This window comes from Eutrigla gurnardus (genome assembly GCF_963514095.1).
Source record: "Eutrigla gurnardus genome assembly, chromosome: 11".
Taxonomy (NCBI): Eukaryota; Metazoa; Chordata; class Actinopteri; order Perciformes; family Triglidae; genus Eutrigla; species Eutrigla gurnardus.
In genome coordinates, this window is record NC_139925.1 from 6,686,844 (window position 1) to 6,701,639 (window position 14,796).

Genomic DNA, 14,796 nt, shown 5'->3' on the forward strand with positions numbered 1-14,796 from the left:
AGCAGTTCGCGTTAGCGGCTTATAGTCACTCACGTTAAGTTAACGTTAGTAAGCTGGTCAAAATTGATCATGGATACATTTGTTTTTAAACGTCGTCGGACGGAACAACAGATGGCGGTGGCGGGCGTGTTGGATAAAACTACGGACGCACCGTTGACACCTGCAGGGGAAGATGACCACTCGGGTCCCGGCTGTTAACGTAACTATTCACGTTTCGCTGTCTCTGTCTCTCTCTCTCACTGTGTGCGTGTTTATAGCTGTGGGAGGGTGTTGTCAGCGCCGCCAGGATTCAATTTCAATGTACGCACAGAAACGGCAAATACAACAACAAATGGAAAAATACTTCTTTAAGACAAAATCTAATGTTTTCAGTATCAGTGAAATCAGTAGTGTATATCATGGTGATAGGCCCCGGTGCAAATAGTTTTTTGTGCCCTCCATCCCCGACCTAAACACAAGCGCACGCTTGTGAGCACTCCACGCACGCACACACACGCTTGGACACGCACGCACAGTACGGTATGATAACTCTGCCGGCCCGGGGAGAGAGACATGCATCGGCTCGGCCCACAGTGCTCAGCAGCAGAGAGGTGACGAGACTAGAGCCGAGCTGTATTGTGTAGTGGAGAGGGGCCAACACACGCTATGCGTAATTGCGCACACACGCGCGATCGTCCTCTCAAATGCGGCTGCATCCGGCCCGGTTCAGCAGCATCAATTTTTTGTTTCCACCTTCAAAAAAAGTCCTCCCAGTGCGTACTGGATTCCGGCTGGCAGCGCCACTGGGTGTTGTTATATATTCACATTGAAATTCTGACATTGATTTGAGCCCCACCGTCGTATGAGTTAGCCCCACCGTAGTTGAACCAGAAAAAATACTCTGGCGCCGCCATTGGCTGCGGGCGCTCCTAATGTAAACTATTATTGATTTATGAATTAATTGATAGGTGGCTTATTTTTGGCATATTGATTTTTTTTTTTGGCCTGGCGGCAGGTCTCCTTGGCCTGGCGGCCCCGCCAGGCCTGTACAATGGTATGGGAAACACTGACATTTATACTTGAATTTCTCCACATTGGTACAGTAAAAATGCTTAATATTAAACATACTTGTAGTCAATTATGTGTAGAAGTCAAATTTACCAACCATAGCCAGGAATTATTGAGCAAAGTGTTTTTACAGTAGCTCAAATATGGGCAAAAATGCTATCTCAGGTATAAATATGGGACTTTGTTGTTGAATTTCTCCACATTGGTACAGTAAAAATGCTTAATATTAAACATACTTGTAGTCAATTATGTGTAGAAGTCAAATTTACCACCCATAGCCAGGAATTATTGAGCAAAATCTTTTTACAGTAGCTCAAATATGGGCAAAAATGCAATCTCCAGGTATAAATATGGGACTTTGATGTTGAATTTCTCCACATTGGTACAGTAGAAATGCTTGATTTAAAGTATAGTTGTAGTCCTCTATGTGTAGAAGTCAAATATACCACCCATAGCCAGGAATTATTGAGCAAAGTGTTTTTACAGAAGCTCAAATATAGGCAAATATGCAATTCTCCAGGTATAAATATGGGACTTTTATACTTGAATTTCTCCACATTGGTACAGTAAGAATGCTTGATTTCCAGTATGTATGTAGTCAGAGATGTCCTCAACACAAATCAATCAGTGTCATTCTGGAATTATTGAGAAAAGTATTCTTATAGCACCTCAAATATTCATAATTTAACTTATTTTTCATTAAATGTAGGACATTTAATTTGTAATTTTTCTTAATTGGTACAGTAAAAATGCTTGATTTCCAGTGTGTATGTAGTCAGAGATGTCCTCAACACAAATATATCAGTGTCATTCTGGAATTATTGAGAAAAGTATTCTTATAGCACCTCAAATATTCATAATTTAACTTATTTTTCGTTAAATGTAGGACATTTAATTTGTAATTTCTCTTAATTGGTACGGTAAAAATGCTTGATTTTCAGTGTGTATGTAGTCAGAGATGTCCTCAACACAAATATATCAGTGTCATTCTGGAATTATTGACAAAGGTGTTTTTATAGCACCCCAGACATTGATAAATCAACGTATTCTGTAAAAATGTAGGACATTTACTTTGTAATATACCTTAATTGGTACGGTAAAATTCTTGATTTCCAGTATATACAGTAGCTGTGCAAGCGCTTTAAATTTGTCCAAACATAGAATCTATTGGACTGTACACATGGATCAGCGCATGAAAAGAGGAGCGAGGGAGTTGGACACCCTAATAAAAATGTTTTCCTCTTTCTCTCCGACAGTATATACGGAGTCTGAGATGTCCTGAACACAAATCTATCAGGCATTTTCTGAAAAAAATGTTAAATTATCTTTTCAGCAACACACATAATGAAGAATTTCCTCACAATGAAGTGCCAATTTCCTGTGAATTTATAAGAGACATAGACAATATGTTTGTAGTTAATGTGAATAAAAACTCAAATTCATATATAAAAATATATTTGCTTCTTATACAGTTTGTTTGGCTTCATTTTGAAACCGGAAGTTGTTATTTGCTTCTTTTAATCGACGATTTGTTTAGCTTTTATTTTGAAACCGGAAGTTGTCGCTCTTGGTTCCTTCCGCTAACTTTGTAAAATTCGACGCTCGCTCCCGATCTGGGCAATCTGCATGCGTCTACCGTCAATGTGAGTATATGGGGGCACTTCCATTTTAGTGTCGGCTGGCTTGACAACGGAGATTTAAGTGTCGGCTGGCTTGACCGCAGTAGTCACATATATGGTTGATTTCATGTACTATATATATTTTTTTCAAGGCATACTATACTTTGATAATTCAAGGCACTTTATGTTATACTATTCTGTGAGAAAGTGTAGAGGCGAGGTCAGTAACTTCGCATTATAACATAAAATTACTTTTATTTTGAATATTTATGGAAAGCTCTAGAAACTCACTTTAGATCGTCTCCGCTACGTCACCAAGGATTTCTTCCTTGTTGTTTTTTATCAAACCAACAAAGCCAACAATGAATGTCTACCGTGATTATATCCATTTATCCGCGTTGTCTTCTTTAGCCGCTAGCTGTATCCCACGATGCATTGTGCCGAATCTCTCGACGAATCACAGGCTGTGTTGCTGACACGTGTGCGTGATGACGTCGGAGTGAAAGTCTGGATTTGTTGTTATTCCACAATTCAATAATCTGACGTGACGTTGACCCTCCACATCCTCCTATTAAGTAGCGCTGTGCTGCTTGGGTAGTAATTTGTAGAATATCCAATGTAATAAATATGGAAATAATATATTGTGTTCTTAAGGGATAGTATTGTGAGACATGCTAATTACATAAAGAATGAATGGAAAGTATGGGAATAAGAACAATTTAGTTACTGAATGCTAAAAAATAATGTATAATATATATAAATATTTAAAAAATACTTAAAAATGGTAACAGTATCTATTATAGTGGAGCTGCCTTTACTCAAAGTGTCTGCTTTGAAAAGGGTTTATAGTTGAAACATGAATGAGATTAAGGCTCAAGTTCTGTGACTTTTGAGTCATTTTTAAGTTATAATTCATTTGATGAAATAACTGATGTGTTCTTTCTTTGGATAGATATGGGGTGACCTTTGCCCCCAGCATGAGACAGTGCCTCGCTGTCCGCTCGAACCTAATCGTAGGTCAAAGTCTGCTCTCCAACTAGCAGAGCCAGTAGGAGCAGTGTGTTGCTGTCACTGTCTACGCCCTCCTCGCCCTGTTTACAACACATCGCCCTGTGTACAGCTTCCTCTGCTTGGATCGTCGCCAGTTCAACACCATGCTGCTCCGGACTGTGGTTCTGCTCCTCCTCTGTGTGTCCACGGGCATGTGTGCCACCATAGGCCACTTCCAGGCTCAAGCGCAGGAGGAGGAAGACACTCCGGTGGACCCGGCCGCTATTACCGAGGGTGATGTAGCGGCTGCCTCTGTAGATACGGCTGAAGAAGCTGTAATCCCTGCAGATACCCAAGTAGGAGATTCACCTGCAGCTGAGGAACCTGCAGCTAATTCCATCATCGGTGACAACCTGTTGGCTGAAATACTTGCAGTGGATGACTCGGCAGCTGACAATCCAGAGGTGGATGTTCCAGTAGCAAACGGTGCAACACAGGAAGAGCCAGAGACAGACAGTGATAGTCCTGCTGGAGATGCCCCTGCCATGGAGGACCTTACTGGGGAAGCTGTCACCCAGGAGCAACCTTCTTCTTCTTCTGAGGCGGAAGAGGACAATGAGATCAGACCAGTCCAGACCAACGAGTCCCTGAAGGAAGCACAGGAAGACGATAACAGCTGGGGCTTCGGCTCAGTCAGAAATAGTTTCCAGACTATGCACGGGTACTTTGACTCCCTGGTGGAGCTGACGGGGGGACGAGATGGCGTGTGTCAGTACCGCTGCAAATATGGTAAGAATGAGAACCAAAATGTCCTTCAAATGATGATTTTGTTTGTTACCGTGTTTTGTTTTCTTGCCACACTTTTAAGTGTCACTTTAAGCTTCTCATTAAACACGCTTTGTGGCTGATGATGAAACCTGAATAGAGTTTGGTTATCAGTCTAGGAGGTAGACGTCAACAGTTACACAATCAGTGCAGATGTACTCAGAGAGAAGTTACATCTTATCACCCAAGAACAGAGATATGGTGTAGATCCTTGAAGGGGCTGATGACATCAGTTTGTTAACTTTTTCTCATAGGAGCGCTTCCCGAACCGCGTCCCGGGTACCAGCTCCAAGAGCCCAACGGCTGCAGCACCTCTCTGGTGGGATTCCAGGTGAATGCTGCTGTAGGTGGCCTGTGCATAACACCAACAGTCCAGAATGACATCGTTAAGTCCATACAATCACCATAGCGGTTGGAAATGACACAGATTCTAGAATATGCCTTCTTTTCACAGATCGACCTGGGGATCCCTGCCATGACAAACTGCTGCAACCAGCTGGATGTGTGCTACGACACTTGCGGCACGAGCAAGGACCAGTGTGACACCGAGTTCCGCTCGTGTCTGCACGGCATCTGCGCTGACCTTAAGAGCAGTCTGGGCTACGTGTCAAAGGGACAAGGTGAGGTATTCTTGCATGTGTTTCTACATATAAAGGGTGGTGTGGATGTGATGAACATTATTAAATCATTTCTGTCTCTTCTTTTCAGGCTGCGAGTCGATGGCAGACGCCGTCCACGGCACAGTGGGGACTCTGGGCTGCAGACCTTACATGAACAGCCAGAGGGCAGCATGCGTCTGCAAGGGAGAGGAGAAGGATGAACTGTGACAACACCATGGAGAAACTCCCTGGACGCTTCCCCGCAGACAAATAGCACGATCATGGGTGTTTCTGTAGATTATACTGTATATTTATAGGCTTTTTGCCAGACAAGACCCTCAAGATTCACAGTTAGGGAGTTAAAAAAAACATTAATGGAGAATACAAATGAACATTTTCTAGGGTTTTATTCACAGACACTACGGACATATATTATGTAGCTGAATATGACTTTGAGAATGTTAATTAACTCCTATATTTGCATTATACTCCATTTAAATTTAGGCCATTTTTAGGCCTCTATGACTCCATTACCATGAATGACTTTGATGACTCCAAACAAAGTGCCTGATGGGAAGGATATCGTAGTGGACTCATTTTCCTCCAGATAGAAAGGACATAGTTTAATCATTATGGCACAAAGGGGTCTGTTGTGTGCTCCTATCTATCATGTTTGTATGCTCAAAGGCAGTGTTTGATGGTATTTGTTTTGTGAATGAATACAGGACTAATTGCAGTTTAACATGATTCATTTTAGATTAATTGTCATTGATGAAGCGTACGCATCATTTTCAGGAGTGGGATGCTGGGATGTGTGACGGGATTCCCCCCCCCCCCAAACATCAATTCTACTGAGCAAACGAGCCAGAATACATCTATGTTATGTTCCACATGCAGGGGCGCCAGCAGCATTTCATATGTGGGGGGTTTCTGTTCAGGTGGGGGTCTGGGGGTCCTCCCCCTGAAAATGTTGCAATTAAGTAGATGCAATTTCCAACATTTTGGTGCATTCTAACATGCTTTAAGATGTCTCTTCCGTTTCTAATGTCTCAAATAGGCCTATCATTGTTAAACTGACATTTCTTTATAATGCCTTTGCAAAAGTATTTATACAACTAACTACAGAATCAAAACAAGCTTTTGGCCAGAGCTGTGTGTGTGTGTGTGTGTGTGTAGGAAAACCAAGAAAACACTGAGTGGATTCCTATTGCTGTGGGTATTCTCTTACTGATAAAGTGGAACAGATTTTATCATGAAGCAATTAAAAGAGGACAAATAAGACCCGTCATGCACTAATATTTTAATGGCAAATGGGGGGGGGGGATCAATATATGGTGGCGACGCCCATGTCCACGTGTATTTTTCAAGTCGGCGCTGGCATGAAATATAAACCACTTCTAAGAATCCACTAAGTCTCTGAGCTGTAATCATGTGACCTAGAAAAAGCATCCTTCACGCTGTGGTTGTAACAAATGGACTGTGGCCCCTCGCAAAAGATTCCTAATAGAAATGTCATTCACTTTTAATGTCAGAAAATTGTGCTGCCAGGCAAAATGACAACGACACACACACACACACACACACACACACACACTGGGATGTATTGCAGAATTCACAACACTGGAACTTACGAATAAAGAAGAGTGTATATACTGTACATCTGCATGTATATGTGTATATGTGGGACTGTAAAATACCAAAATAAACTGAAATTGTCAGTTAATCTCCTTTTAAATCACTCTGCAAATGTACTTATGCTGCCTCCTTCTGGGACTCTCACGGTGTTTAGAGTTAGTTAGCATTATGGCTCAGGCAAGATGAAGATGGGACCTCCGCTCAGTGTGTGATGCTCCTGAGGTTCGGACCGCCGAACCTCACGGCGGGCGCGTCCCCGGCAACGCGGGACGCAGTTGGAGTCTCCCGCCCCGCACACCAAAACCTGGCAGTGGAGGAACACTTGCTGCAAAGAGAGGAGAGTTTGTTTTGAGGAGATAAATAAGAACACCACCACCACACTGCTACTTCAAACTCTGAATACAACACAGACATTAGCTCTCACACACACACACACTAGCCAGCTGGCTCCCAGCATGCCTATTTGGACTCACTCGGTTGTCCTTGCCAATGAACTTGAAGACAGGGACCTGGTAGTGCTTAGAGAGCTGGTCGTTTGATGAGAACTGAGTCACTGTTTCATCAGAGATACACCTGGAAAGAGAAAAAGATAGAGTCATACGCAGTGGTTGATATCTTAAAAGCAGTGCCCAGTGCACCATGTGTTTCTCCGACAAGCCCATTTATCAAGGTTAGCCGCCCCAAGGCCCTGCAACACTGTTGTGTTTTTAAAAGGAAATCATGGAAATAGATTACAGCCCTGCTCTGCTGGTGTCCTTAGAGTGGAGCTGGAGATTCAAGCAGAGAAATGTTTTGGGGAAAAAAAGCTGCCCAGATAAAAAAAAATCTCTCGTTTATTCTAGTCAAAATATGATTTGCTTTTTTTCCCACATTGATGAGAGAATGAGGCCAGTGGCGTTTCTCATTTGACATTTCCCCTGAAGGAGTGGAGATATCCAGTCGGATCCTGTTGATGTTAATCATAAAAGCTGCAGGACCAGATGTAATTTGAATATTAATGAGACAACATTTAAAACACATAATTTTGAAGTTTTCAGAGAATACAAATGTTTCTTTGGTGATTATTGGTCATTGCTACATCACTTTATTACTATCATATATTATATTTCAGCTTCCCTGGAATGCATTTTCCTTTTTAGTCTCCAACAGTGGGTGAAATCCTCTACTTAACATAAACAAACCTAATATAAACGTAATATATTTAAGGCAACACAAATCATCTCTCTTTGTGTTGCAGAGGATTTGTTACACAGTTATAAAGTGATCATGCACTTGGTAAGCTTCATTTATTATATCCTTCAGCTTTAGATGGTAGCAAACCAGAAACTAATTAAAAAAAAAAAGACATGATTATATTCCAGCAGTGCTATTTCTGGTTCAAGGCCTTTGAAATAAGTGTGCTATGTCATGCAGCACAAGATGTGGCATTAAAACTGACTATTCACCCGTCTTTGATGAGATAATACTTGAGGGCCTGGTCAGCTTTGGGTCCCGGCGTGGCGAAGCAGCTCTCCACCAGTGCGGAGAGGCCCTGCACCCTCTCCTTCGGCTCCACCCCGAAGAAGAGGGAGTCGTGCAGGCGGAGCTGGGGCGGGGTGAGGTAGGGCTCCGAGAACTCTGCGCTCTTGAAGAGCTCCAGGGAGAAGGGGAAGACTCCTTCGCTGTGGCCTGCCAGCTCGAGGGCTGTGCTCCGCTGACTCGCCTGGTACCCGTCCGACACCTGGTACTCTCTGGGAAACTCGCAGGTGACCGGGAGCACCAACTTGCTGGTGCGGACTATCAAATCCCTGTTGCTGCTCGGGCTGCTCCGAGGGAGGCCTGTCACCAGGTTGGTCCCCACAATCTTCTCATCCGTCACCTGGAGGGGGGAACATTAAATGTACAGCAACCTCACACAACCTCATTAACAGCTCTTAAATGTAATGGCATGGTAATGAAATATTTCCCCTCGTCTCTAACCGGAGAGACTGAACCCTGAGTAGATTCACCCGCTGACCTCCACCACTGTGCCGCAGGTCTTGAGGCTGAAGCTGAGGTTGATGTGCGTGCCATTGGAGACACCTCGACAAGACGAGTTGGACAGGGAGAGCTCCAGTCCTCCAACCAGGTCCTTAGGAACTGACACGACAATGGAGCTGGGATCACACTGGACCGGCACTGCAGGGAGAGGAGCCAAAGACGTGACATATTGTTATTGTGCATGGAAACGACAGCGATGAAAACACAACACACAAGTGCATAAATAGATAAAGATCATTGAGACAAATCATTAATGGTTGCAGCCGTGCATTTGTATATCTTTGAGTTTTTGATTGGTATGAAAATGTGTTTGGAGGATGTCACTTTAGACTCAGACTGGGATTTATCACAATTCTTTGACAGAAATAATCTACTAAAACAAATGATTAAATTTCCTGCTCTATCAATAAAAAAAAAGACATTGAAGTGATGCATATCTTTCCATCAGGGTTGTCTCAAAAGGACAACAACAACAAAAAAGGATCTCTAATAAAATGTTGGAAATTCAGTTACGGCCTGAGGAAATGCATTTCGGTTGAACCTCCAGATTAATGGAAGAATTCATTTCTGTGCCTTGCAGCCTGATTGATTATCCAAACTCAACCTTTTCTCTCTCACACACACACACACACACACACACACACCTTGACATGTGCGTTTATCCTCTCCCAGCTCCAGCCCTCTGGGGCATTGGCACTGATAGGAGTCCAGCAGCGCGGTGCAGCCGTGGCTGCAGCCTCCATTGTTGACGTGACAGCCTGCTATCTCTGCACGAGGCCACACAAACAGGGAAAAAGATGAAACCTCTGTACGACACTGACCGCTGTGTCATATATGCACATCATGGACGTACCTCTGCAGTTGTGCCCGTCCTCGTCCGGCACGCGGCCCGGCCCACACTCACAGCGCCGGGAGCCTTTGGTGTTCACACACACCTCTGCACAGCCGCCGTTGCTCTTCCCACATTCATTTACATCTGAACATAGGACACACACACACACACACACACACACACACACCACCAGCCGGGTCAGATATTATTATCAGATGAGTCCCGGTTTAATCGACTGTGTACCAAATGGAAGGAGTTTATCACCTTGAGGCAATTCAGTTAGTGCTCCCGGGAAGAAGATGATAAATGGACTTTAAAGGACTTTAAAAAGTGCATCGACAAGACTGAGAGGAGTAAAGAAAGTATGATGGGGTAAAATAACAGGAGGGATGTGTGCAAGGGAGTGAGAGTGAGCGAGGGATGATGGAGAAAGGAAGAAGTCATTTCTGAGGCGGGGGGAAAAAGGCAGATTTGGTTGAATGGTGGATAATGAGATAATGGGGGGTTTCAGGCTACGTTCCCAGTGCATGCCTGTCAACCATCATTAAGTGTACCTTCCAGTGTACCACACACACACACACACACACACACACACACACACACACACACACACACACACACACACACACAAAAGGCTATAATTCAGTCTTATTGTCCCTCATCCTTCCCATTTATGTCCATCATTTAGAATATGCTAAACTAGAAAGGACTTTATTACTATGGAATTGTAATATTTAAACACATCGTTCAGTCCTCAGGTCAGAGAAACTAGATACCATGGAGGGCACATTGCTACAGCGGTGAGGTGTTCCTGAAACCTCAGGTATTTCATCTTCAGGGGGTACGTGGAAAGATTGTAGAGTAGCTTATTGGATAAAAATGTAGAGAAAGGTGTGAAAATTACTTGGCAGTTGCACAGAGTAGTCGAAACAGTCAAACGGTTAATATGATTAGCCACAGGTAATGGATACATGGTGAAAATGGGTTAGCGAGTTGCCGATTTGAATGTCAATCAACGAATGGAGCGAATAGAATTTACAAACTCCATCCACTAATGGAGAGAACAATGAGATGCAGTTGAAAGCTCCAGCTATGCACATTTTCATTTTACGGGTATTTGTGCAATGAAAATAAACTAAGAATCTAATTTAAATCGTGTCAAACTTTCACACCTGAAATTGTGTCCCTCTCCATCTCTGAAGATAAAACATTTACTTTAATCACATTCTTATGATGGAAGAAAACAAACCACTTGATCCTGTCTTTGAGTGATCTGCCGCATATTGAATATCCCACTGGATATTTGAATAAAAATAGTACTAAAACGGCTTATTCAAACATATGAGTGTGTTTGTCAATACAATGGGGGACCGCACTGCCAAGTCAGGTTGATTGATTTCCCATGTTGTTGTTTTTCAGAAACCGTTTCCGGCCCATCTGTCTTCCATCGCTATCATGCCACTTATCTGTCCTCTCACTTCCTCCCTCTCTGTCTGTCTCACCCAAGCACGTCTGTCTGTCCGGTCCCAGGACAGTTCCAGGTGGACAGCGACAGTCAGACTCGGGACATGTGGGACCTGTGCAGTCCACCTCATCACAGATATCATAGAAATCTATGGAAGAAAGACACGATTACACATATTCACACAACAATGAAAAATATTAAGAATATAACATCACTCACGGCCACAGTAAACATGGAAGCAGACTGAGGGTCTCGGCAGACGATAGACAAAGTACCCTCCGGTGCAGGCCTTCACATCGATGCTGGCGTTCCACTGGCAGCAGTTGTCATTGAAGCTGGCACAGACAGGCAGGCTGACGATGCCGTCCTGGGGCTGAGGGTGGCTGCCGTTGAGCCAGATGGGAGCGTGGGTGCCGCAGTGGTTCTCCGAGACGCAGAAGGTGGGCATGGCGTCCCCGGCCATGCCGGTGAAGCGGTACCACTCTCCAGACACGTGGCTGTCGCAGAGGGGCACGCCGGACGTTTGGTTGATGTGGTAGTCCGTGTTCCTCCACGGTTCGTTCAGGCTGATGTAGGCAGAGCACGGGTCCAGGGCTGAGGCGGCAAAGAGGAACAACGATGAGGGAAATGTGTGTTTTAAGATAAGGAGGATGAGCTAGAGAGACTGAAAGTAACTATTTACACAAAGTATCTATTTACACAAGTACTGTAAGTGCTTCATATTGCTTCTATTTCTAGTTCTCTAGATCTCAGAGCTAAATATAATATGCACTGTTCCCCATAAAGTTGGAATAGTTTGTTTTTAGACACAATCCTTTGTTTATTCCGATCTAAATGCATAATTTGCAAATTATTAGAATATATCTGCAAATAGTTCTCAGGAGAAAGTAGTTCCGACAAAAAACAGAAATCCTTGAAACCAAAACTCCCTAGATGGTACCACTTTATGCCCCAATGTGAATAATATGTATGTTTGTAATGTTGGTTAAGTGATCCCTTAGAAAAGTTCAGTTATCTGCTCAGTCCACCAAGAACTTCACCCCATGTTTTCGTACATCCATACTGGTCACTTGAGCAGACTTGTTACCATGACGCTGGACCTTTGGACTGTCAAGATCAACTTTGACACGTAATCAATTCTAAATCGAAACTAAAAGCCAACAATCCTTCCACAAAGAAGTCTTTACCGGTCCTGTCAGCTGTGACTTTCTTCACTACAGCCGGCGTCGTAGAATCAGGACTGGAGAACGAGCAAAAAACAAAAAAAAACAAAAACAATCAATAGCCTCCCTCTCTTCATGCCCTCTCAATGGTGTAATTAAGGGACATAAAACAACAAGGAAGAGAAGAAGATGTGAGGGATGATGAGGAGAGGGCAAAGTGGGCGAGAGTGCGAGTAGGTGTTAATCACTGAGACTCAGCGGGGACGAGGAAACGCCGGGAGGCTGATCAGCCCGGGTAGTAAAGCGTCTCCAATGACAGGCGAGGACCCAGGAAAACATGACAGCCGACAACTAGCACACAACACTGTACCGGAGCAGTAACCTCCACTATAACCAAACTCCAGGCTCTCCATTTAGTTGGATTACTCCACATAACGCTGTTTACGCTTTCTGTCATCTAATGAGGTCGAGGTTGACCAGAGGTCTACAGTCTTTCATCTGCTTACACGAGTAAACATGAAATCACACAAGCAAACACTCCAAATCACGTCGAGAAAAATAAACCGACTGACATCTTAGTTCCGAGCAGCTGCGAGGACATATTTGTGCACGATGGGACAAACTTTGGCACCATAAATGATGTCACCATATGCATCATTTTCCCCCCTTCATCGACTAATGGACGATCCGTCTTGTCACGACCTGCTGCTCCAATAAAAGCAGAGGGGTAAATCCACTGACAGCGTATACGACCAGTTTTTGGAGATGTATGACTGACCCGACTGTCTTCCAGCTCGATCAGCACAGGAGGGCCAGAGGACATAGCTGACTCATGCGGCTGTATGCTAATGGCGGCGTTAAATCTTCCAGATGATGCTTGAATAACTTACTATGGCTATTAAGGGATTGTGGAGCCAACACTGATCTGAGTCAGACTCCAGCCTCTTATCTGCACAGATGAAGACTCATAATACATGTGTTTTTTGTTTTTTTGTCTACACATCCCATGAAAGGACAAAAAACAAACAACGAATCGATCCTACTAACTACTGTGCACCCTGTGGCCAAAGCCTTGTGTATATTTGTGCCATAGATCCCCAATAGTGTCCAAAAAAAACCCATTAAGAACACACCAATGAGCCAAACAGTTGCATTGGATAACATCTGTCTTCATTCAGAATTCCAAATACGACAACCTGCTGCTGTGAAATACTCACTTAGCCAAATATGTGTTGCTGGAAATAGTGCCAGGGAAGTGCATTAAAATCACAGAGTATCATTGGCTGAAAGTTAGAAGGGCCAGCTGAAAAAAATCAGACTAAAAGAACAAAGAGTATTGGCTGATGGACTAACATTCAGTTTGTTTTAGTCTTTTTAAGGGATTTGTTGACATTGACAATAATAAATATACAGAATTAGGCTTGAATCTGTAGTAACTACCGTTATTAGACAATAATTCAAATACAATCTTGATATAGGAGATACTGTTTTTACGTTTGAAAGTGAAAACATGAACTTTTAAACTCACCTACACCTCCAACGCCTTCCAGCATCAGACTGGCGATCACCCAGAAAATCATGATGCAGCTTCTCAGTGTCGGCTAAGTGATGGTGAAGCTCAGGCCCGAGTGTTCACATGGGTGTGTAGCTCCTCTGGTTCATCATCAGGGGAAGCTCGTCTTTAATAGGCGCCTCTTATCTGCATGTGTCGTTTTGTCATGTCTGTCTGTCTCACCTTGACCCCTTGACCCTTTGCTCCCCAAATCCAGCGACAGGACCATCCTCCCATTGTCTCAGACGGCACTCTCCTCCCTCCATCCTCACACACACACACAACTTAAAACTGCACCACACATAATAACATTGTTGTTGCTGTGAAAACATTCGATTGTGGCCTTTTTTTTTACACGTTTTAATATTATTTCAGATTTAAAAAAGGAGCAATGATCTAATCTGCAATGGCAGCAACCCAACAGATTCATTTGCAAAGTGTTATGCTGAGGCCACTTTCATTTCAAGGCAACGGCGAGGTTTGAACTCTCCGAATTTACTCACGGAGTAGAAAGTGCCAGTAGTATGACTGTGTTCTCATCGAGCTTATTACTTTGCTACTAGCACTGCACAGAAAATGTCTTAAAGCGCGGCCCCTTTTCATTTAGAAAATGCCCTAACAATCCTGACGCTTGCAGTTTTTGTTTCTCATGTGTAATTAAATCAATGGAGACATTCATCCACCAGGCTGTTAGAGGAAATGAGGTGGAACATGCCGTTGTTCTTCTGTGATTACTCCTGGAAATAAGAAACCGCTAGCCGGTGAACTTTCTAATGGTATTGACAATGTTTGGGTTTGTTTTAGTGCTTTCATTGCTGTGAAATGTGTTAAAAACACGTCTTTTTCTTAGCCACACTAAAGGTGATGCATATGGATGGCTGATTGGATCAGATGGTCTTAAAAACTGGCTGGATTTCATTCATGGTCCCCAGAGGCAGATCATTTTGGTGAGCCCATGACTTTTTCCTCCAGCGCCACCAGGAGGTTGACCTTTCAGGGTTTAATTGACCCTCCACATAACATGCAAGACTGCTCAATAGCTAATGATCA

The 14,796-nt window shown here is 43.4% G+C and overlaps 2 protein-coding genes across 2 annotated transcripts; one reads left to right on the forward strand and one right to left on the reverse strand.

The window, feature by feature from the left end:
- The first annotated feature begins 4,034 nt into the window (after positions 1-4,034).
- pla2g12b (phospholipase A2, group XIIB) lies at positions 4,035-6,247 on the forward strand. Its single transcript, XM_084021241.1, has 5 exons — positions 4,035-4,445; positions 4,736-4,812; positions 4,936-5,101; positions 5,190-6,024; positions 6,107-6,247. The coding sequence occupies exons 1-4, from the start codon at positions 4,202-4,204 to the stop codon at positions 5,306-5,308; spliced, it is 606 nt and encodes a 201-aa protein (XP_083877367.1). The 5' UTR covers positions 4,035-4,201; the 3' UTR covers positions 5,309-6,024; positions 6,107-6,247.
- Positions 6,131-13,841, reverse strand: oit3 (oncoprotein induced transcript 3). Its single transcript, XM_084021238.1, has 9 exons — positions 13,723-13,841; positions 11,251-11,625; positions 11,069-11,179; positions 9,588-9,710; positions 9,379-9,501; positions 8,712-8,872; positions 8,161-8,573; positions 7,189-7,288; positions 6,131-7,040 (listed from the first exon to the last, which is right to left on the reverse strand). Exons 1-9 carry the CDS (start codon positions 13,772-13,774, stop codon positions 6,882-6,884), a joined length of 1,617 nt encoding a protein of 538 aa, XP_083877364.1. The 5' UTR covers positions 13,775-13,841; the 3' UTR covers positions 6,131-6,881.
- Between the last annotated feature and the right edge of the window lie 955 nt (positions 13,842-14,796).